General features: G+C 39.1%; 1 protein-coding gene across 2 annotated transcripts in view; it reads left to right on the top strand.

Annotated features, from left to right (window-relative positions):
- Positions 1-822: 822 nt before the first annotated feature.
- Positions 823-25,113, top strand: part of LOC146314506 (glutamate receptor ionotropic, kainate 2-like) — a 114,309-nt gene continuing 90,018 nt past the window's right edge. For both annotated transcript variants that reach the window (XM_084736883.1, XM_084736882.1), the window contains exon 1: positions 823-1,389. In XM_084736883.1, the coding sequence (XP_084593009.1) occupies positions 1,017-1,389 (373 nt within the window). In that variant the 5' untranslated portion in view covers positions 823-1,016. The remainder of the gene's footprint in view (positions 1,390-25,113) is intronic.

Below are 25,113 nucleotides of genomic sequence, written 5' to 3'. Positions count from 1 at the left end.
AATATTTTGTTTTGTTAGTCAAAAACCCAAAGATATTCAGGTAAATATGGTAAAATAAACAGAGAAAAAAAAAGCAAATCTCCATATTGAAGAGGCCGCGGTGTTATCTTTTGAGGTGCTGCTTAATGTTGGACACTGCAAGTAGGTGAGCGTGGAGAGAAAAAAACATATTGGGACAATCACTGATTGAAATTGAAAGCTCATTTTGATCGGTTTGATCACAATCATTTTTTGTTGAAAACTTCTGCCGATGCTACTCCTGTGCCACAGGCGGAGAGAGAATCCTACTGAGCATGTGCAGAGTAACTGTCATCACTCTAGCTTGTCTCTTATTGGTGGAATAAAATGTGTCGCAATTGCCCCCCTGTCACAATTGTCCCCGATCTCCCCTAGTGTTAGGTAAGGGTTGCAGTTGCCCCTAATCACATTTAATCAATAACTTCTTCTGTCACAGTTGCTTTGCTTTTGTGAACTGATCCGCATCTGGTGGTCATTCGCACGGACTGCAACCCCTGAAGTTACTGTTGGACTGAAACAATCGCGTATTTGATAAATCCCCCAAACGCATGCGAGCTCTGGGGGAAAGTTTTGGAGGAAACGGAGAATCTGGAGCTTATAAAGGTGAAATAAAGTTTCTCACTCCTCCCTCCCCATTTTTTTCCTCTCCGTCTCTCTTCTCCTCCATCCGTCTCTCCCTCTCTCCCTCTCCATCCCTCCCTCCTTTTCATCTCTTTCTATCTGTACATCCATCTCTCTCCTCCCTCACTCCCTCTGTCTCTGTGTCTCTGTGGTGCGCGTTCACAACACTAACCTTGGCTCGACGTCAGAGCCTGTGCAGCAGTGCAGTATAATGGGAGCGCAAGCAACCCAGAGCGCCTCATAGGGGGCTGCATATCGCTGCTGTATCCTCTGCTTGGCGCTCTCTAGCCCCTCTCCAACCCTCCTCTCCAGCACCTTCACCTACAGCCCATGCTCGGGCTCCCCCCTCCTCACTGGATCCGGACCCTTCGACATGGATGTCCCGCCGTCCCTCGACCCGGAGGATTGTTGTTTCTTGGCGCAGTGAAGGAGGAGAAGGGGAAGGGGAAAGGAATCATGCCGGGACTGCTAATGGATTTAGGGAAAGCGCAAGTGACCATGCCGTGATCTTGCGCATCCAGGGCCGCCGTCACCCTGCCTTGCCCAACGACCGTAGAAGAATTACGGGGGAATCGAACCCGCGCACCGGGTGGATTAAAACCACTGTGCATTTTTTTAAAAACAACATGAAGATTACCTCCCATCATCTGATGATAACCAGTCTCGTTTTCAGGTCCAACCTCAGGCTGATCCCGCTTCTGCTGCTGTTTCTTGGTTACTCTCGCGGGATGCCACACGTTTTAAGATTTGGTAAGAGGAATCTGTTTGTTTATGACACGATGAGATCCGATCTGTAACGGCGTCTAATCACACGAAAAGCCCGTGTGATCACCCACAGTGGAGTGACATTCACGGGAAGGATGCAAAAGCAGATTTACGGAGACGTTTCGCTCCACTCTCGCCTTGTTTTGTAATTAACAGTAAAACAATCTGACTAGAGAACCATATTTGCTCGTGAATAGTTTAGTTGCATCTTTACAACCTCGTAATGCTTCATAACACTGTTTTGGAGGCTTTGTAGCGGGTGCATTACACCTTGAAGGATGCATGTTGCTCTCCACGAAGCCTGAAAGCAGCGTTACAGTAACTTTGAGAGAAAATCAGCTGTAGCTAACCCGTAAAAGCAACAGTTCACGGATATGATCAGCTGATGGAACTCAAGAAAAACCATCACCCCCTCGCACAGTCTTGTATCACAGCCTTTTAAACTGCTGACACCTCAACACGTCCTCTGCAGTAGATGTTTACATGTAAACATTATACCTTCTGAGTGGAGTGCGGATCAATCACTCTGATCTGTCACAAGGGGCCAGTCAATAAACGCCGAGCACTACTTTTCATCCCTAATCCCTCTGAACTGCGATCCAACCCGAGGATTCCCGTGTATTTTTCCCCCCTTATTAATACCGTTATTGGCATTGGCTGAGTCACGTTGGAAGCCACCGACGTGTAAGAGTCAGAAAATCACCTCTCATGCTGGAGTGTAGCCTAAAAATTGATTAGCCACTTCTCTTCAAGAACCATACAGAATTATTCTATAATTAAAGTTGATTATTAAAGTACTTCCTCAACAGTTGCCACTACAGAGCGTTGGTGCTGATACATAACTTTAAAAACTGAATTCCTGCGCTAAAATCTCTAAATCACAGCCTCTTGTGGTTTCATCCGCCGCTTAATTAGATCCGTCTCAGGATGGCTGTTTTTTTTTTTTTTTTTTTTTTTTTTTGCCGCTTTCTGTTGAATGTACATCTTGGAGTGACAGGGGAGCCCCCCCTCCACCCCTCCTGACAGCGGATGTCATCAAGTGTTGACAACACATCCTTACAACCCCCCCCCCCCAATTCCCCTGAGGGTCCTGTTTAAGAGTCAGGCCGCGTCCGCAGGAGCCGCCGCTATGGCAACGGGATGTGCTTGTCTTCCTGCTGCATCCTCAGCCCCGATGAGCGATTTCCCGTCTCGCACGTTGTCTGACAGACGCCGGGCGTCTACTCAGTGGTACTCCTTGGGGGTGGAGGCGGAAAAGTCCCTGCATGATAGTATTTGACACCAAAGTTTCCAAGTCGGCACATAATGAGTGGAGGGATAATTGATAAGATGTGTGCAGGGGCGGAGAGGGGTCGCGTGGGAGGGCAGTTGTCATCCCTAAAAGATGCCACTAGGGATGTTATTGATTAATCATCAATGCCCGTTAAGGATTTAAAGGAGCAATATGTAATACTTGGGCATCCAAAAATGAGTATTTTACTCCAAATTGCCAGTTGGAGCCATAGACTGTAGCTCACATTAAATAGGCTGAAATCCTATTTAATAAAAAGATTTGTGGTTGAAGTGAGATGTTTGCCAGGCTGCAGGAACACTGCAGGAACGCAAGACATGCACAACATCGTAAATTGACGATAGCAAGTGATGACGAGTGTTACACTGTAAGCCAATCAGCTCTTTGTAACTGTCAAGTGTTTGTCAGTGTAAGGCTCAGCCTGAGACAACAGTCTGTAATCTGAAAATACACACTCTGGAGTCTGAGTTCAGTGACTGTCTGTCTTACTGCCTGTCAGACTCCAATAGCATATCGCTCAATTTAACCATTATCATCTACTTCCTTTCAAATATTATTAATGATTTGTTATCTATCATAAATAGGCTTATTTGACAAAGATTCTGCATTAATTTGAACTCTGATCAGTGTGAAACAGGCAAACTAAAACAGTTATTCTGACACTGCGGCTGTAGCGTTGTTGTCAGAGAAGCAAATATTTCAACAACATTTATCCTTTCTTTCTGATGGCATGTTGTGGTCATTTTATGATTTATTACAGAAACTACATTACATATTTCTCATTTAAAGACACAATGTGCATCATTTTCCTAAAAATTAATGTATAGACTCATAAACATGATTCCTTTCAATCATCTACCTTTAACTGAAAATTTATTAGCCGACAATGTATTTTTTGTGCACCATTTCTCCAGAGCTCACACTTTTAATCACAGTTTGCTTTGATCTGCTTTGTTGTTCTATAAATGGCAGAAATCGCGCCTCATTTGACATTATTTTGAGCTATGAGTTGAATAAGGACAGACAGCCAGGAGCAGCTGTTCAGAGCGAGAGCCTTGTTGTTTTTTCTGTTTGTTTAAATTGTTTGAGCTCCATAAATTAATCTTTCATGTCACTTATGTGCTGCTGGTTTAAATAAGACTTAAACAGAGAAAAAGATGCACATTTTGTATCTTACTAATTATTAGCAATTAATCAATTATTGATTGTCCAACTATCAGTGAAGGAAAATTCACAGAATTTGCAACCCCAGCTGCCGCCTCAGTTTTGGACAGTTGTAGTTAAAAACATTTACATGAAAAGTCTTTGCTGGACAGAAATTTACTCTGAATTACAGGTGCGACACATTTTAAGTGCTAATGTGCAATGATAAAAGACAAGAATGTTAGACTACTGAAAGATTTGAAAATAAAACAATAAGTCGATTTTTATTGTCACCCTTTAAATATTTCTATTCAAGCCTTTTCTCCTGTGCCACAAAAATGTAATATTTGTGAGTTAAAATATGTTAATTTGGGGGCTTTTTCAAGCAAATATTGACATATGTGATTGTTTATGACTAAATTGGCATGTAGGTTTTGCCATCCCTTAAAAGTATAGTATGCAACATTTGCCCACAAACACAATGTATAAGGTCTGTATGAATAATAATAATAATTAAAAAAAAAAATCAGGATCTCATACATCTATGCAGTCTTTTCCAAATGACGATGATTCACTTGCTCCTGTTCCCCTATGCATTCACGTTGTACTGCATTCACATACTTGAATAATTTGCCTTGGAACAACTTGAGACTTGAGGTATTTCACAAGGGACTTCTAAGTTTAAGCCCAGCACTTTGATTTATCTTTTGTGTAAGCCAGGTCCTTCATACGTATATTTTTATGTCTCAATTCTATTTCTCTCTCAATTCTTACTAATCATCTCGTAAACATAATCCTTTTGTCACTTATGACTGACTGTAAGTGTTTTGTAGTGGATGTATCTGCAGAGACCCTACCCTCTGCCTGTATTTCCTAATCCTTCTCATTATTATCCTCTGCTGCTATCCTGGTATCTTCCTGGTGCGTTAATGAACAGCTCAGACTCCCACTGTTTCTACCTTTAAAGTCTCCATGCCACCCTCTTGCCACCCCATGAATACTTTTCTAGATCAGCCCTTGGATATTTGTGAAGTATTGTTAGACTACGCCTTTGAGAGAATTCTGGTAATTGATTACAATTGATTGTTGTGTATTTATAGTTGTTGTTGTTGTTTTGGGGGTATTTGGTAATGAGCTGCAAGGCATCAGTATCACAATAGACGTAACGTGTGAGATAAAGGGTGATTCATGTGAGTGAGATCTTCAACTCTGAGGGGAAGTTCATCCTTGATTTTGATTTTAGTTCTGGTGGCAGTGATAGAAGGCTAAAGAGCCGGGGTCGCTGTCCGTGGTCCTGAACAAGCCACTGACTGAAGCTCCTGCAGCGTTCAGGACCACGGACAGCGACCCCACTCATCGGCGGCTCGGCCTGCGCTTGTTGCTGAACAAAAAAGCACAAGCGTTCTGTAAAAGCTCCAGTCTGTGGGGTCTTTGTACAGCATTAGTCGGGGAGCATCCACTTTGCATATTTCTGCTGTAACATGGCTCCATTTCGTGTAGTGTAATTCATTCTCTTTAGAAAAGATGATATCTGACTGTGTTTGCTTGTAAAGGAGCTGAGTTTCCAAAAAGGGAAAAGATAGACGACGATAGAATTGTGTGTGTGGGGGTGATTTCATCAAAAAAAGAAAAATGTATGTCAGTGTGTGTAAGTGCGTGTGAGAAGAGAAGTACAAAATTGCCTTGAGAGAGAGTAGGGCCCATTGGTCCTTGTTCCTTTGCGTTTCCTGTCCTGCAGGATGTGCTTGCTCAGCAGATAATCCCAGCTGCTCCTGCAGGAGGCTGGCTAAATGAGGAGGTCAGCTCCCCTGGGTCTGTCTGTTCCCATCCTGCCCCAAGTTCCATCCTGCCCCAGACAGGCGGCTCATATTGTACAACCACTGTTCTCCTGTCAGGCTGAGACCTTTACACACACATACACACACACACACACATGCACACACAGACACACACACACATATACACAGTGTAACACCAAAGCAAAGTCAGCCCTTTGTATTCACAGCATCGGTCTCACCATGTAGAGCGACAAGTGTCAGAGAAAAAAAAAAAACTAAGGAGTGTTCTGGCCACCAGCTGCAGGCAAATATGCTGAGCTAATTTCCACACAGGATTGAATTATTGTGTTCAGTGTTCCTCGTTTATAAATCTTACAGGTAATTCATTTACTTTGAGACTGAAATGGACCCGGTGCAGCCCTTACAAGGTTTAATAAAATACGCTTGAGAGAAGATTCTCTTTTTATAACCAGCTGCCTTTTGGGAGCACTGAATGATGTTGCTAAGGGTCTCTGAGACCCAGAATGAAATCTTTTTTTTTTTCTTTTTTTTTTTCCAACTGCCACTTTGGTTTTTTTCTTCACTTTGACCCCGATAAAGAAAAACTGCTGGGACCTAGTAAGTATAAAAGAGGGAGGAAAACCATTACCTTTCAGCAGCTCTGTATTCCTTAACGAATCGTTAGATTGTTTGCTAAATTTTTTTTTAAATTTCTTTTTGATTTTTAAAAAATTACAGTGTTTGTTCGCTAGCTCAAATGGGAAAAAAGTTATATTTTTGCTTGCTAGCTTAAAAAAGAAAAACGTTTGCTGATTTAAAAGTTGCAGTGTGTGGTAGATTAGTGTTTGTTAGCCAGCTAAAAATGTTTATATTGTCTGCAAGCTAAACAGTTAAAACAGTTTCAAGATGTTCAGTGTTTACTAGATAGCTAAAAAAAAAAAAAAAAGAAAAATTATTATATTGTTTGCTAGATAGCTAAAGAAAAAAAAAAAGTTGCTAGTGAACCCAAAAGTGGGTTAGCCTAGTTAGCCTGCCCATAATGTCTCAGCAGAGAATTAATTTGTTCAGTCCATTTTTTTAAAAAAGGTATCCATTTTGAAAGTTAAACTTCCTGAGTGGTACATTTAAAGTTAATCCTGGGTCACAGTTTAAACTGGAGTTTAAAGTTTTTTTTCAACAGAATTACATTTAATCTACAATCTAACATAAGGTTTAAATTTAATCATTCTTAACTATAAGCTAGTTTAAAGGTTTGGTGCAACATCTCAAGTTAAATCCTGATTTAATCAGGTTTAAAAATTAATCCCTCGGTGCATCCCAGAATTAGTGTTGAATTTTCAAGCTGACATGTTGTTGGCTAACATGCTAACATTTTTCCTTAAATTTTAAAATATTAATACTCTGACAGGACTGTCTGCAGAGACTGTAGAAAAAGTTGACCTTCTTACTGAAATAGTTTCAATACAGTAGCAGCAAAATGCAGCTACTGTCAAAGTACAACTTCTCATTTGTCATAGATGAGCTGTTAGAATTCAGTGAGGTGGAAAATCACAGTTGCATTAAAGTCTTTATTTATATATATATCATTATGTGTCAGCTCGCTGGTAGGGTAGAATTAAAGGAGCTCATTTACATTCTCCCGTTGGAATAGTGCTATATGTGTATGATCTTATTTAGCTGTCCCCATAACAAATGTTCAGTCATACAAACAATGAGTCATCACATCTGCCGTTCAATCAAAGCTAATCGAGTTTTACTTACCGACATGTGTCTAATTCATGGTCCGCCTCAGGAAGAAGTTAAACAGAAGACAGATCAACGATGAAATGGAGACGTTTTTTTTGTTTTTTTTTAATTCTTGTGACTAGAGTTGGTCTGCAGCGGCTGTGAGGTTGAGTGATAACATTATCACCGCCATCTTCAAACAGCATTGGCAGACGCAGTATGTCCCTGGGCTGTCAACTGCTGCTGAAAGCATTGTTGACTCAGAGATGCTCATTTTGTTTGTTTGTTTCCTGCTCATGTTTAGATTTTCCCAGTACAGACATGTCTGGGAATATTTATGACTAAAACACAACACTGTTTTTCATTTTGGAAAGGAAATCAAGTCTTTTTTTTTTTTTTCCTCCAGTCCTCTGGCAAAAGACACAAACCCCTTTGGTGAACGCTGTGTTTATCTAACTGCTTCCACAATGCTGCACTAGGATAAAGGTCCTTTATTGCATTTCTAATATTTAACACTCTTTTCATCCCCCTCGACTGTGTTGTGGTGGCGAAATTACAAGGTTGTCGAGAACAAGCAAGGGTAGAGAGAACAAATTCAAGGGGAGTTTGTAGTTAATTGACTTTATTTGCTTTTGCTTTCCGCCAGCCCGAATTATCGGCGTGCTGGAGTTTAGTTTGGGATTGCAGGAATTACGGATAACACCCTGTGCCCTGGCCCGCTGCCAGCGCGTTCACAGCAAACACATTTAAATAGGCACAAAGCTGCTTAAAATATTCATGTGTCACTTGGCCCCGCTATAGCTTATAGAAATATGAAACTATCTCCTCTCTGCTGGCAAATGATTTCCATGGTTTAAAAATACCCACCGTGGGTTTCAAGAACAAAAAGGAGATCTGTCTTACATTAGCATGCAGCACCACACATGGGCTTCAAGCAGGGAGCTATCTAGATGGATTTCTTTAAACATGTTTACATTCCTGAGTCTTTGAAGGTCTTGCTGTCATGCCTCAGTTACAAAAGGCTCAATGGTGATTAATTCAGGGGGACAGATTTCTTGACATTTTTAAAATGGAAAATATCTCTGAGGTATGAAATTAGTTTCCTTGTTGTGCTCAGCGTTTAGTCACGATTTTTTTTTTTTTTCTTTTTCAGATTTACCAGCTTCATTCGAGAAGATTATTTACATGAAGGAGGCTTTAGATGATTGACCTTGTTTGCAGGGCAACAAGTTCCAGCCTCCTCTGACATATTGTCCATATTTGAAACTCAAATAGGACACATTTCAGCACTGTATTCGAGGGCTGGGCAGTATATACTTATTATATTGATATGATGAGATGAGGCTAGATATTATCTTAGATTATGTGTCTGAAGTGTTGTCTTTTCCTGGTTTTAAAGGCTGAATGACAGTAAAGTGATGCAGCTTTCTGAACTTGCAGCAGGGTTGCAACTAACATTTGTTTTGATTGTCGATTAATATGTTGATCATTTTCTTGACTGATCAATTAATTGTGTGCAAAGATGGAAAGAGCACTGAAAATCTGTACACGAGTGCAGTTACATTGCTAAAATATTACTCAAGTAAAAGTACTGGTACAATAAGAAGAATACTGTTAATTCTTAACAGCATTTAATCGATTGATGACTAATATTGACATCTCTTCTCAAAATGTGTGCTGCTGCAGCATTTTGTTCTGTCTTCCATCCATATTCCAATTGTTTTCATTGGCCTGTTTGTGATCAGATCACCTGATTGGCTACTAAAATGCAGATGAAAGGTTTGTATATTAATTCAAATTGTACTCAGTACTCAACTACGATTTTAAAAGTAACTAAGTAGATTACATCTTGTAATGCATAAGTACGAGTAAAAGTACAGACTTGAAAATCTACTCATAAAGTACCCAAGTACCTAAAAATCTATTTAATTACAGTTATTTAAGTGTTTGTAATTAGTTACTTAAGTCAAAGAATTAACCTTTTTTTTGTAAAAAAAAAAAAAAAAAAAAAATCGAACCATTTAATTAATTAAATAGTTGGTAATTAATTTAATAATCGATTAATCATTGCAGCTCTAATCGTCTTAGATTTTTGGTATTCATTTCAGTCATATACACTAGGGTTGCAAATTTTTTCAACAAATGGCTCTACCTGACAAAAACAACCTCAAATAAGGTACCATTACTGCCATTTTTTGACTATTGATTAATTATTGGTTAGTACCAGTATTTTTAATCGGTTAAATTCTTAATGGCAATTAATTGATTAATCATTAACATCCCTGATATTCCCATCACTAGTGATTAGGACTTCAACTACCTTGTACTTTCATTGTCTATTGATCTGCCAGTTATTTTCACGAGTAATCGATTAATGGTCGATTAATGGTCTGTAGAATATCAAACAAACTGTGAAGATTGTTCATCACGATTCCCAGTAGAAGACCACAGATGTCTTCAAATTCCTTCTTTTGACCAACCAACAGTCCAAAACCAAAAGACTCTTCATTTACTGTCATAAATAACAAAGAAAAGCAGCAAATCCTCACATTTAAGAAGCTGGAACCAGCAGTGGTTTTATGATTGAATAGTTGTCAGCTAACTTTCTTTCGATCAACTGATCAATTAATCCCTTGACTCCCAAACTGTGGTACACGAACCACTGTTATATGCGAGCTCCCTCAAGTGGTATGTGAAGGAATGTCAGAAGTATGTTTTAAAATGAAATGAATTGACTTAAAAAGCACTTGGCGTGGCGTGGTGCGTATGTCATCCATGATTAGTGGTGAGGCTGTATGATATGGTTAAAAAAGTCAATTGCAATTTTTCGACTGAAATTACAATTTCCATATGCAATACGATTAGTGGAAATTATTGTTTTTGCATCACAATATTCATTTTTATTGGAAAAAACTGTTAAAATTGTGATGAATTTGATATTTGTTGGGGTCTGTACCAATCAAACATGTTTTCTTTCATCTAGAGAACAAGATTTTCAGGCTACTATAGTACTTCATTATAATGCTGTTTTCTCACACACTTTTACTTACTCCCTTTATCAAAGTGTTTCAGTTGTTTCTGGTTCTTGCATACTGCAACTGGCCGTATTGCGATTTCGATAATATTGCGATTAACTGCGCAGGCCTACTTAGTGGTAGTTAAAAACTGATGGCAAGGTTGTACGCGGAGGTAAAATGGATGGCTCAAAAACACTGCAGTCATGACTCCAAACTGGAACCATTACGAAGCAAATAAGCAGATCAGGAGGAGAACATTTCGAGCCATTGTGTTGGAAATGAGGTCGACTGAGTACTTGTGGCTTCTTAAGGAGTGACAGTAAAGTTTCCACAGCGCCTGCTAACACCATATCAGTGAGGAGAATCGACTCGATTTACCTCCAATTTGTGTTTAGCTGTTCGTATATGAGTAGCGTGGGCCTACGTTCTTGTATTTTAATGTAGGTCATAATGGTGGTGCTTGGAGAGCTCAGTATTTCCTGAAGTGGTACACGGTGTAAGAGGTTTGAGAAACACTGAATTAAGCAACTAATCTGTGCAGCTCTACTGATGATTATTTATCAGAAGTCTCATGTTAATATTTTGTGAAGCACCTGTCCATATCGCCCTGTCCTAACTACTTTATATAGGTTAATGTCGGGTAGTTTAATCTACAGCAATGCATGATAGTCTACATACATTTGCACTATTTGAGAATTTATGCCATTTTCTTTTAGAGAAAATGTGTATATCGAGTCTATACCATATATAGCAGTATAGCCTAAAATATTGAAAGTCATATCAGCTCTATATTCTGTTTCTTCCTCATTGAAGTCTTGACTTCTGTACTGGCATTCATTATTCACAGCCTATCAGTCTTTGTCATTGTCACTCAAAGATTTCCCTGGGTATGAGAGGGGTTAGGGGTTATATGTGCAATTGTTCTGTGAAACTGTCCCTTGAGAAGAGCCCTGCAGCATGTCTTGCTGCCTGGTTGTCTGGCTGAAGGTCAGAGCTGAAAACGCTCTCAAAGAATCATGGCATCAATTTTTTTTATTTTTATTTTTTTTTTATTTTTTTGCATCTTTTAACACATGTGGAGCTGTCCTTCTCACAATCCCGCCAAGGGAGATGGGAGAAAATTTGAAAGCACTGAGAGGTGTAAGAAAAACAAGAGTGTTTGTTAGCGAAGAGAAAAGATAGAGAGGAAGGGGAGGGTGTGCGTGTGTGTGTGTGTAAAGTGTGAGCGAGAAGAAAAACAGCAAGCGTCGAGGCCAGCAGATACAGAGTAAAGATAGATTAGTTTGCCTCTGAGCGGTCCACTCTCAGCCCACTCTCAGTTGTGGTTTTTTATTACTGTTTTCTGATGGCTTCTGTGAAGAGAGACAGAAAGGACAGTGGAGTGTGCTGTGGAAATATAGTGGAGGAGACCAGGAGTCGTGCACTGCAGCTCTGAATAAATGTCAGCGGTACAGTATTGGCGGGCTGAAAATTTGCCTGGGACTATACAGATATGCATGAAATAGCTTTTACAGGGAAGAAAAACAGTAGGAACACATTGGAAGCACAAATATTCTTGTAGGTCTCATGGGGAAGCTAAATCCAAAATGCATTTTTATTACGATCTCATGAATTCATCTATATTGCCTCATGTATTTTGACTGTCTCCACGTTCAGTCAACTGTAAAAAAAAAAAAAAATGTTGGGAATCAATAAAAATCAATATGTTTGTTTTGCTAAGAGGAAAAATGAAAAAAAGAAAAGAAACTGGCAGCATAGCAAACTACCAGTGCCAAGTCCCGGCTGGCCTCTCCTGTGGTGTGTTTATCTATCACAGGTTTCCATCTGTGAGAATGCAAACACGTAAACTAAATGAAAAAAAAACAACAAATGTGTGCTATAAGAAGGATGTGTGGGATTGGACCTTTAACGCATTAATGCGTTTTAATGACGCATGCCCCCAGTTTGACGAAGCAGAGTGGAGCAGCATGGAAGCAACGCAATGAACTGTTGTGGACAGGGTCAGCAGCAAAAGGTACTTAAAGCCACTTTAAAAAGGCCCACCTGAAAAAATCAGTATCAGTTTAAGTGTACGCTATATTTCGAATATTTTCACTGCTTTACTTTGCTGTCAGACAGCACTTTCGCTTGGGAAACCGCCGTTATATAAGCCGAATATTGCTCTCTCCAAACTAACCCCGTAACTCCATAAGCGAAATCAGCAATTTTACACAGGAGCTGCTCGACTATTGCTGCCTTGATCAGTTAGTTTGCTCATGTTTTAAAAGGATAGTTCTGATTGAGTACTGATTTCCAATCAGAAAAGACTGTCTTGATGGTGAAATAAAGTGATGAAAATATTCAAATTATAGCAAACACTTAGCACTACATTGCTTGGCTTCCAAAATACCGCTTCCTCCAAACCAACCAAACTCCATCGGTAGAATCAGTAATTTTACCTCACAGAACACAGGAGTTGCAGATCTGCCGCTGACCTGATTTGGTAGTTTGCTTGAGTTATTGTGTGACTTCAGTGAATCCTAAACCACCCCTTTAAAGCATCAAAGTCACACAATAACAAGCAAACTAACAGATCAAGGCAGCTGTACATCAAAAAAAGGCCTGTGTTTTGTGAGTAAAATTACAGTTTTTTCCTATGGAGTTTGGTTGGTCTAGAGAGAGTGATATTTGGCTTCCACAGTGGTTTCCTGTCATAAAAGGCATTTCTGATGGCAAAGTAAAGCAGTGAAAATATTCTCAATACAGTGTACATTTAAACTAATATCAAGTTTTTAGGTGGACCTTTTCTTAAGTGGCTAAAATACGTTTTGTTGCTGACCCTGACCACAACAGTTCATCGGTTAGATTGTGTGCTGATGCTCCTCTCTGCTTCTCCAAACTCGAGGCGTGCAGACTTGCATCTATTATTGCTACTCTGAACTATATCTTTAAAGAGCCACAGGCTGGAGGAACTTGTGTAGGCCTGTATATGGTTTTAATGTAGTCATTATCACACTTATAATTTCTGAACGTGTTCCAAACTCTCAGTGTGAAATATGAGTTCTGTGCTTTAAGTGGTGTGAAAAATAGACCCTGCACTTGCGGCAATATCGCACCACTGTTTGCGTCAGACGTGGGAGTAACATGCAAGCCCTTTAACTTATAGGGAGCTCAGCTGTGGTAATTAAGTATTAAGCGATAGCTTAATGGAGGGAAACAAACATGGCTTGTCAATGAAGCTGGTGCGACTGCTAATTGGGAGCCAGAGTAAATGTTTACTGTGGATTTGCTCTGTGCTTAATACATAGGTAGATATTGATTGCCTGTTGTTGGACGTGTTTGTTGCTATAGGCCTCAGTGGTAAATATGTGTGCATAATTTCATCCTTGTTGCCATTAGGTCTATGTATGTTTAAGACTGTCTTAACATATTCTGTGAAGCAATTAATAATAAGCAATAAACGAAAGCACTGACATCCAAACTATGCAGGATTCAGGAGTCAATCGATTGCCGAGAGCCCTCCTGCGTCGGCTGTGATGTGAGGCAGCGATCAGGTTAGGATGTTGTGATTCACCTTCATCTCCAGCCAGCTGAATAAAGGAGTATAAGAGGAGGGCGAGCGGCTGACTGAAAGACTGAAAGACTGAAAGCAAGAGTTCGGGCTCCCATTGACAGCACAGCCGGTCGGATGTATGAACGTTTCTCTGTGTGAACCAAGGACACGGGGGGAAATGGGCTCTGTGGGAGGACGTATTGAGGCAGGCTTACTTAAAATCATGTTCTTTGAATCAGCATGACACTCTATTGTCCGCCATCCACCAGGGCTATGCAAAACGTCTCCTCCCGCTATGTTGAATCTCATTTTTTTTTCTGCCCTTCCTCTCCTTTCTGCTCAGGGGATTTTGAAGTGTTTGTGTGCAGCTCGCTCTTGTTTTGAAGGCATTTCAGAAAGGAAAGGTGAGAGGAGAGGATAAATATGCATAGGAATGAAAGCACCTCATTTTTGTCAGCATTAGCTTATGTATAATCAACAAAATTAGAAACGCAACACTTACGATTTTGCTCTCATTTTTAAGTAAAAAATCTGACTCCTTCTGTGCACAAATGCTTTATTTAAGTGTGAGTAGCAATTAGCTGCCTGTACAATTAAACATTGTCCTTTCTAGCAAGCACCATAAATACTATTCGATTAAACTATTCAATTTTTGTTATATACAACATCAGTTAACTGTTGCCTCTGAGCTGTTAGACAGCTACCCACCACTAGTGGGGGCTGCAGATGACAGCTCGTAAAACCAGTGCAGTTTGTCATGACTGTGACGGAGAAAATGGAAATAAAGTTGTGTTTAGGCTTTGTCAGAAAAAATGGACATATATCCCCTTGACCGGAGCAACATGTACCCACATTTAGTACAGCTACATGGACGCTAACCTGCTGCTGCTGCTGTTAACAGCTGCTGCTAATGCTACCCAGCCTGTGTAGCAGCTAATATTAGGTGCGTATATTTTTTCTGACAATTTTTAACCTTATCAATAAACAAATTGGACTAAATTCCATCTCTATATTGCCCAGGTGTGCCTTGGACTGGAGTTTGATCTTGAAAAAAGACATTTATGTCACTGAACTGTGGGTTTTTAACACAGGGCTACTGATATCAAGTCATGACCCACCCTACTCTGCCTCTAATTGGCTAGTACTTGTTGCTATTGTTGGTTAGGGCAGGTCATGACTTTGCCCTCCTGGGAATAGCAATAGTTAAGTTAATTGTCATGTTTAATCTACGGCTGCAGCGTGTCAGAGAATAGAAAAATGGCTTTCCAAGGTGATGTCTTTAAATCTTTTGTTTGTTTTTTTTTTCAACCAGTGTCTCAGTTTAATATGATAATAAACAGAGAAAAGCAGGAAACTTCCATATCTGAAAGGCCGAAAAAAGCATTTTCTGCCATTTTTGCATGAAAAAATAACTTAAACCATTAATTGATAATCAAAATAGGTTAATTATTTTTTATGAATATTTTTTGGAGGCTTTTTGCCTTTTCTATTGGATAGTATTAGCTGAAGAGCAGACAGGAAAGGGGGTAGAGAAAGGGGACGATAGACAGCAAAGGGCCACAGGTGGGAGTCAAACTGGCAGCGGCTGCTTTGGATCGATAGCCTCAGAACGTGGAGCGCATACTCTGCCACCTGAGCTACAGGAACACCCCAAAATAATTTAGTAGTTCAATTCTTTTTTTTACAACTTGCCCGGTCAGGCATGTGAGTTTCTAAATTTACTTGCCCGACATGGTATTTTACTTGCCCCAGGCAAGCAATTATTGTTGAGACCTGGCAATAACCATGCTGTTTAATCAGCGCCTCTATAAGCCACACCTGTCAGCGAGCACTTCTCCTTTTGCCAAAATAATTCATCCACCTAACACAGATTTTAATAAATTTGTGAACAAAATTTAAGAGAAATAAACATTTTGTGAGCGCAGAAGACGAGGTCATGAAAAATGGGAGCAAAAACAATTTGGTTGAAGTATTAAAACGACCTACTTAATTTTGGGAAACATGCCGTGAATGCAAAACTAAGTGAATTGTTTGGCTGCAGTAGCCTCTGTCAGGACTCTGTTGTCTGTCGCCCACACTCCAACAGACACACCTCCCCCGTTTGTTTGATATGACCCACCAATCCCACCCTTATCCACACACACCCTCGCAAAGCATTACGGCGGATTGGAAGAGACTTGGATTGATTTCCCGTCTTGCTAAGATTTTGAGGCGACATAATGAAGCCAATCGCCTCCGTTTCCCCTGCGCAGCTACCACCGATGAGACGTGCCCACACCCAGCCTGCTTCTAAACATGACAAAAGACAGCGAATTTCCTCCCCAGCAGGGTGGGAATGAATACGAGAAATGGTGGAATAAACAGTCAGAACTCTTGATTTTCCACCAGTTTCACCTTTTATTGTCTTTTCACATTCATCCTCAAGATCTTTTTCTTATTTATTGAGGAGAAATGAGCATGCATAGTTGAGGAACTTCATTATACAGTAATTTCTTTTTTTATCGGGTCGCCTCTGGCTGTTTCCCTCTGTAAAAGTCAACTCCCTTTCATTCCCTCCTCTCCCTCTGCCACTGTGTGACTGCCTGTGTGTGTTTGTACAACAAGGAAGACAAATTGACACACCTTTGCAGCAAAGTGCAGCGTATTGACTTGTACCTGTAGCTCTGATTATCAGCTAGCTTGCGTTGTGTACAGCAGTGGCTGATGGGATGCTGATGAACCCAAAGCGGGAGCTGACATTTTGCTGCCCTGTGGCTGAGGGAGAGGTGGGAGATGTGGGGGGGGTGCAGGTGTCCGTTCAGGTCTAATGGGCCATCCATTCAGTCGTTTAATTGAGTGTCTTTTATCTGCCTCCAGTGACCTCTTTTATTCTCCATTTCTCCCTCTTCGTTTCCTTCGCTCAGCCTTTTTTTTTTTTTCATGCCGCACCCCTCCTCCCTTCCTCCCTCCATCCTCAGCCAGACTTTACTCTTTTTGGTTGTCTGACAGCACCAAGGGTGGAAATTACAGGGGGGACAGAGGGGTCCAGATCCCGTCTTTCTGGAATAAAATAGTTGGCCCTCTCAGCATAACATTGTAAACAACTATATCACTCAAAAGTATATTTTTAGGGAGTTTTGATTTATAGTCTTGAATTATGCTGGAAAATACATTTTAAAAGATCAAACTCTCTCGCTATAAAACCTTGTAATGGACCGACCCACTAGCGATTTATTTTTTTATTAAATGTACATGTCAGAGTTGACAAAATGTTACATTTTTTAATTTCAGAGGATAGTCGTAGTGAGCAGCCGTTTTATTTTTTTAAAATACATATTTTTAAACCATAATTCTTATTTAGCTTCTGTTTAGAAGCGGTGATCACAATATTTAAGGAATTTGTTGAAAAATAGAAAGCTAGTAAGGAAGTGAGACAGGGGTCTGTAGGGTATAGCTGTTTCATGCCTGATTAAATCATATTTTTGTGAAAATCTGACCGAGATGACGTAAAGGGATAACGTTTTTACAAAAAAAAATGAGAGATGATTATCCTATACTTGTGTTATCAGTAGGTATTGTTAGTTTTAGAATAAATAGATACAAAATAAATAGAAAATGATGAAAACCTGACAATAAAATGTATGTTTTGTATCTTATTAATTACCAGTCAATCTGACAGTCATTACTAGTTATTAACAGTTATTAACATCATTGACAGTCGTTGACAGTCATTGGTAGCCATTAACAGTCATTGACATCCATCATAGTTGTTAACAGTTATTAATATCACTGAGAGTCATTAATGGTCCTTGACACTTACTATGGTTATGAACAGTTAGTTACAGTTATCAACCATAATTAATTCGCATCCACAATTGATTAATCAAGAAAATGATCGACAGATTTATAGATAATGAAAATAATTGTCCCTGTGCTCCACATAATTCGACCTATTTTTCAAATGACAAGATTGTGACAGAATTAATTAATCAATTAATCAAGAAAACATTTGAACATGCTGTAACGACCCTTATCAATCATCCAGTATAAATGTATATGTATATATATATATATATATATATATAGTAATAAGGATTTCCTCTATACACATTAATACAACAGTACTTTTGGCGGCACTTTTGGTGTCTCCTTCAGAAGCTGCTCTTGAGAAATGTTTCAGTTCATTGTCCCCTTCACAGCTAAATGAAATGTCCACACTTGGACAGCACACCCATCTGCCGCCTGCGTTTGTCCCCCAGCGTACTCTAACTTTAGACGTCTCGGCCATCACCTGTTGTTTTCTAAGCGCATCTTGACAGCCTGTGACATGGAGCTGCACTTTCAGCATCAAATCGATATCCAGAATCCAGAAAAGTAAGAGTTTTATGTCTATTTTCTCTTCTCTTTTTTTCCCCCTCCTTTCTCCATTTTTTTCCTCTTTTGTCCTTCGTCGCCCTTGTCTCCGTGTCGTCTTTGTCTCCCTTTGGCTCTCAGCTTGTCTCCCGGTCCTTCCCCTCCACTTTGTTCTCTCGCACTATCATCAGGCCTTACTCTCCCTGTTCCCCTGGTCTCAGTGTCCTTGCACACAAAGGCACCAATATGACATGCACATTCCAAACCTTTATTTCTTATCGCACCTTTGAGTTTCAATGGGAAGAATACCTTTTAAGTTTCATTGAACTTCCTCAATCCTGGAAGAAGAGAACGGTGAACTGCTTTTATCAGCATGACTTGCTTTATAATGTGTCTTAACATATATGGGACATGGGGCAGGCCTTTGTGCACAATATCCCTTTGTCTCAAGGCTTAAAAGCAGCCCTTATATCGTTTCCTCCATAGTCTCCATGCTCTTTTCATGACAGAAACGGCTTTGATGAGGCAATGTAGCAACCGTATTGATCTACTGAAGTGAAAGAACTCTAATCGTAATGCACTGGAAACTAGGTTTGGACTAAAATATCGGCTAAATCCATTGTCATTAGTTTTTGGGGGGTGATTTCTGTCCTTTTATTTTGCTAATTTAATGATCTGCTGCTCAGTGAGCACAGATGTTTTATGTTAAGAATGCAAAGTAAAATCTATTGTTTTGTTAGGATAGTACTACTGTGACTGCGATGCTAATTTCTGTTAGCATGTTAATGGGAATTTACAATGTATGTTAGCATCAAGCTACCTGACTATGCAGTAGTTATATCTGCGACACCTTGTAAACACCCACTGTGCCAGAGGACGAGTGAGATGAAAGCAGCTTGTAGAGCCAGAATATTTTCACATCTGACTTGATGAGTTGAGGATTTATTTTGACCAAACCAGAGTTGCTGATTGTTGGAATAGTCGAAAGACTAATGATTTGGTTGATGGTGAGTTTTATTTTGTTGTTGCTTTTTTGTTGAGTTTGTAAACACTGCATCATGATATCATGATATCGTGATGCATGCAAAGATTCATGGCAGTGGTTAATTTTATGTTTAAACCCCCAGCCACTAGATAGCAGTGTTGTTACATATCATTACATTACTGTGTAACTTTTTGAAGTCAGATTTTATGCATATGGTGGTTTGTTTATTATACCATGACAGTTTTCTTAAAAAAAATTTTGTCAAGTGTTTTATTGCCGAAGTGATGCGTAATGTAAGACAAGAAAATGCAGTCTACATTTTCACTGGGAAAACAAAGACAATACATCAAATAGTAAGGGGCATGCCATATTGTATTGTTTACAATCTATTTTTATAACATATTTCTATGCCAAAAAAAGTTATATCCAAAAAGGGAAGCAACATCAGCAGTGTGCAAGTGGTTTGGTTACAGAAGATCAGATGCATAACCACAGTAATATGAAAAAGAAAAAAAAAGTACTGTAGCAACAAAAGGAATTGGCGCACGAAACAAATTTTACTACCTCAAGCAAAAGCAGTTGAGGAGGAAAAATCCAGAGAGGAGAGCTATTGTGAGTTTTAAACAAAAAATATTTCAGTATTTTGTCATATCTTCAAGAACATCCTCATTACAGAATTCCCCAAAATATTGTGATTTTATTTTAGAATCACAATGTACTGCAAGTAATTATACTTGCAACTAAGAATTAGGTTAATTTTTGATTCATCTACAGATTATTTTCATGATTAAATGATTAATAATTTATTGTGAAAAAACACAGTTTTCCAGAGCCCAAAGTGACAGATTCAAATTGCTTTTGTCCAACCAATTCTCCAAAACCCCAAGCGTCTTTATTTATTATCATAAATGACAAAGAAAAGCTGCAAATCATCACATCTAAGAAGTTCCAGCTAACGTTAACGTTTTTGCTTGAAAAATGTGAACTGATACTGACTAATTTTCTTTTGACCGACCAAACGACTAATCAAGCAATCATTGCAGCTCAGTACCTGTCCGAAAAATGATAATCACCTTCTGTGCAAGTATCTAAATTTATGAAGATTAAAAATGATCATAATCAGATTATTGAAATCCTGTAAAATGTCTTTTTTTTTCTCCCCTCCCCCTCCCTCTCCTTCGCCCTTCAAAAACCCAGCTGTGAGCATTAAAGAGCCGCCTACTGAATTAATTCTTGACCTTTGGCTCTGACTGGAGATAACATCTGCCCTTCTACAAGAAAGAAAGTCTAATTTTACAGCCATTTTGTTCAGAATTACAATGGGAAGAGTGTAATACAGGGCCATTTTGATGAGCAGGAGAACAGTGAGAATTAAAATGAGAGCGGCGGTGGGAGCACACAGGACGATAGAGGCTCATATAATTTGCTGTGACCTAATTGCATCATTATAAATTGAAGTTCTTTTTAGCTCTGCACCAAGGTCGGACGCATGTGATATATGTGAAATGCATGTTAGAGACGTCGTAATTCAAGCTCATCCTGCTGTATCGCTCTCTCCTCAGATAGAAGCGGTGGTTTCATGTCTAAAATGTAAATGTTCGGAGATGGCACAGTAGTGTGAGAGTTTTTGGCAAGCATGCTGAGAGACAGTTGGAAATCCCACTGCTTAACTTTCAGAGAGTTAGTTTTAAGACTCTAAGATTACTGTTAGTCTCATCTATATTTATTTTGGAGAGCGATACAGCTCGGGGGCTGGAGTATCCAGGGACGCTCGAGACACCCAGTCCATCCTGTCTCGCACTTCTCCGCTGCAACGCCATAAATTGATAATAATGGCGTGACAGTCTTTAATCACAATGGGGAAAGTGATTGTAAAACCAGAGATGCACATGCATAGTTAGGCTTGGGGACTATGCGTGCTTGGGGACCTAATTAGGATGCAAAAAAGTTCATTGTAATCCATTACAGTTATAGAAAGAAAATAGTTACATTTACTAAAAACTGGGATTATTAGCAGAATTACAAATTAGAAATAAAGAATGATAGACTACCACGGGCAATCGCATACATGACAGCACTTAAGGAGTCTCACAACATCACTCTGGTCTGAGTGAAAACAGCTAATCTTACAGTCAATCAATCATGTCCTCTAGTGAAAAAAACGCTTCACTGGATGGAAATTTCAACATTGTTTTGTCCTTAATTCAGAAAAGAGGAACAACATCACAGTACAGTGACAGTCCCGCCTTCAACTCTGAAAATACTGTCATCATCCAAGAATGCCACATCTAATTAAAAAACATCTATAGGTCAGACCAGCTGCTAACTTTAGCTACACAGACCAACTCCTAACATTAGTTAATCAGACCAACCGCTAATGTTAGCTACGCATACCACCCGCTAAAGCTGGGTACCCAGACCTATGGCTGATGTTAGCTATGCAGACTACTCATATACGTTAGCTACACAGACCAGCCGTTAACTTTAGCCGCACAGAAATCCAGTTAGCTAGCTAACCTGTCAATACTACTACTACTACTGCCGCTAAATATCAACTTTATTTTGTCTCTAAACCAGAAAAGGGAAACAACATCACAGTACAGTGATAGTTCTGCCTTCATCTGTGAAAATACTGTCATCATTCAAGAACTCAACATCTAATTTAAATGATCTATTGATCTAATGATTTACAGGTCAGATCAACTGCTAACTTTAGCTGCACAGACCAACTGTAAATGTTAGCTACACCAACCAACTGCTAAGGTTAACTATGCGTAACAACCTCTGACATTAGCATAGACCACCCGTTAACGTTAGCTACACAGAACAACCACTGACATCAGTTACGTAGAAATCCAGTTAGCTTGCTAACCTGTCGATACTTGCACCACTACTGCGGTGTGTGGGTAAAAACAGAAGGCCCAGACCAGAATAAATTTATGGCAGTTTACTTACTTAACAAAGCACATTTAAATTGCGCATAAGTATTGCTATTAATCTAAACATTCATTCGCACATAACAAAGGAAGAATAGTTATAAAAAAGCAATAACCTACAACCAACATAACACATTATACAGGCAATATTTGGTAATCCAAAAGTAACAGCAAGTAATCAAGGTGCCTTACTTTAATATTGTGATACTTGGATTAGGTTACTGACTACATTTTTTTTACAGTTAATTAGTAATTATGTCAGTATACATTTTTAAAGTAACCCTCCCAACCCTGTGCATAGTCACAGTGTCTCCAGGACTCCTGCCTCTCGTAGCCTGCAGTGGATAATTAGCATCTCTCACACGTGCTTAGGCTTGATTAAAACTCAGTTTACAGTGAGCGGCGCTGTGAGGTCGCCATCTGTCACCTGCCGAGGCCACCATGAGATGTACTCTAGTCAGGGCGGGGAGCGGGGAAGGGAAGGCGGTGTGTGTATGTGTGTGTGTGGGGCTGTTTGATAAAGGAGAAAAAAAGATGGGGCACAGAAAGAGAAATGGCAGCGACGGGTGAGGCATGAAGCATTAGGATGCATTCTGTTCAATAACCGCTCCCTCTCACTCCCCGGTCTCAACGTTACAGCCAAATCACATATTTTCTGTGTTGGCAGAAAAAAGCTCCCGAGTGCAGTTTTGGGATTTGTATTATTTACTTGAACTTCTAACCTTGTGACTGCAGTTTTGGGAATACTCACGTTGATGCTTGGATGTCGGATAGGACATGTGAGAGCTCTCAGGCTCATAAAAACCCACAGTGTGTGAAAACAACTGTTTTTCCCAGAATGCATGTGTGCGTCAATCACATTTTTGCCTAAAACACGATGTTTTCATGCCACACCTGCATAATAATGTGATGGTGGATGTCTGTTATCATCATTGTTTTTTCAGGAAAATTGACTGAGCATTAAGTTCCATTACAGCAGTGACCCGCGTTCACGTTCATCTGGGATGAAAGGACATAAATACATGATAACAACAGCACTAATAACAATAACATGATAAAAATTTCAATAAAACAAATAGTTGTAGTTGTGGGGATGTAATAATATATTGAATATTCCAATATTGTAATAAAATCATGTCTCAGTGATGTGACTATGATGATATTTACAGTGATATTGGATGGTTAATTTATTTTAATTTATTTTTCAAGCTTTCATTTTCCATTAATTTTTTGCACATGCATAAGAGATGACTGCTGCTTTTATTTTATTTGTTAAAGAGAGAAAGCAACACAAACAAAAATGCTGAACACATCTGAAGACATTTATTAATCTGTCTTTGTTTTTTTATATCACATAAATATTGTATTGTGGACTTTTTATTGTGGTATTATTGTACCTTTAGTTTACCTTTAGTTTTTGGTATCATTACATCCCTTACATTATAATAATATAACAACATCAATAACAACAATAAAATTATGAAAAAATAAATAAATAAAACAAATAAGTAGCAAACATGTTTGGTAAGAACAATGAAGCTATAAAAATTGTAAAAAATATTTTTTTAAAAGACAAATATCAACAAATGCATAACAAACAAGTCTGGTAAGAAGGATATACAACAACAATAAAAAACAATACATGTAGAAAAGGTCAATTTAAAACAATACAAAACAGTAAAATTTAACTGGTATTTATAATAATTAGAAATAATAACACAAATAGAAAAACATATACATACATATTAAACTTTAAATCAAATATCCCTAAAATGCTGCCTATAAAACCAAAAACTAAAACAATCTGTAGTATGTTCTATTTTTTTTTAATAGTATTTTATATAGGCACATATAAGACGACACATAAGCCAATACTAATATAGACTGATATAGCTTTGATTAGCCAGTATCAGGTAAATAAACCGATATATCAGACTGGCTCTAAAAACAAATCGGTAGCATACATGTCTGCCAAGAATGATAAACGACAATTAAACTTGTCATTAAGAATTGATCTGCTTAAACTAATTAATCAATAATTAATCAATAGTAGTGCAGTAATTGCACCTCATTTGACATAGTTTTGTCAGTCGGAGGCATTTGTTGAATAGCGAAACTTCAACGTAAAATGAAAAAAGAACGAAGAAAACTTACAACAAACAGTGTGAGTTTTTATCTTATTAATTATTTATAATTGTCAGCATTTTCAACCATCAGTTAATGAACATGCACAAAATTTGCAACCCTATTAACAACAAATCATAGCAGACAAGTCTATCACAAAGGACAGAGCAACAAGAAAAAACAATAAAATGTAGAAAAGGTCAATTAAAACCAATAAATGTTGATGACGAGAACTTTAATGCTGCATCTATTGAGTACATTAACTGTGTGCTATTGTGGCAAGCGTGATAACGGTGGCATTTATATGCTAATAATCTTGTTTGCCCCCCTGTTTACAGAATTCATTTGTATAAATCTTGTTTCCATGGTAACGTGCAGTCCATTTCATGTTATCCCCCGGAATATTTGGACAGGTGGGATAAGGATGGATTCAAAAATCTACCAGACTCTTAACTGAGCTTCGGCGTCTGTCAGACACGGTGGGGAGAAAGATCTCAAAGTGTCCCACAGAGGGACGACATAAAGACAATTTAAAACCCTTTGCTCGCAAGGAGTGAAAATATTTACTGAAGCTCGCCGGGTCTTCCTCAGGCGGCGCTGAGTGATGCCCGAGGAAGAGCTCAGAAAACGCGTTGCCACCTTCCTGCATGTTATTTTACAGCTGCCGTCTTCGCTTTGTGTGCTTCTGTTGATTTGTGAGCATCAGACGCTTTACAAAACATTTTTACTCTTCACAAGAAAGAGCTCACAGTTTTCTTTATGTTGTTGTGACTCTCTGCCTGGAAAATACTAGGAACATAAAGTAGATGTGATCTGTGCTGAATGTTTTACCTCCACAGTAAGGAT

The sequence above is a fragment of the Lutjanus erythropterus genome, chromosome 15 (genome assembly GCF_056507025.1).
Source record: "Lutjanus erythropterus isolate fLutEry1 chromosome 15, fLutEry1.hap2, whole genome shotgun sequence".
Lineage (NCBI taxonomy): Eukaryota > Metazoa > Chordata > Actinopteri > Lutjaniformes > Lutjanidae > Lutjanus > Lutjanus erythropterus.
This window is presented reverse-complemented; position numbering and strand designations above follow the sequence as displayed.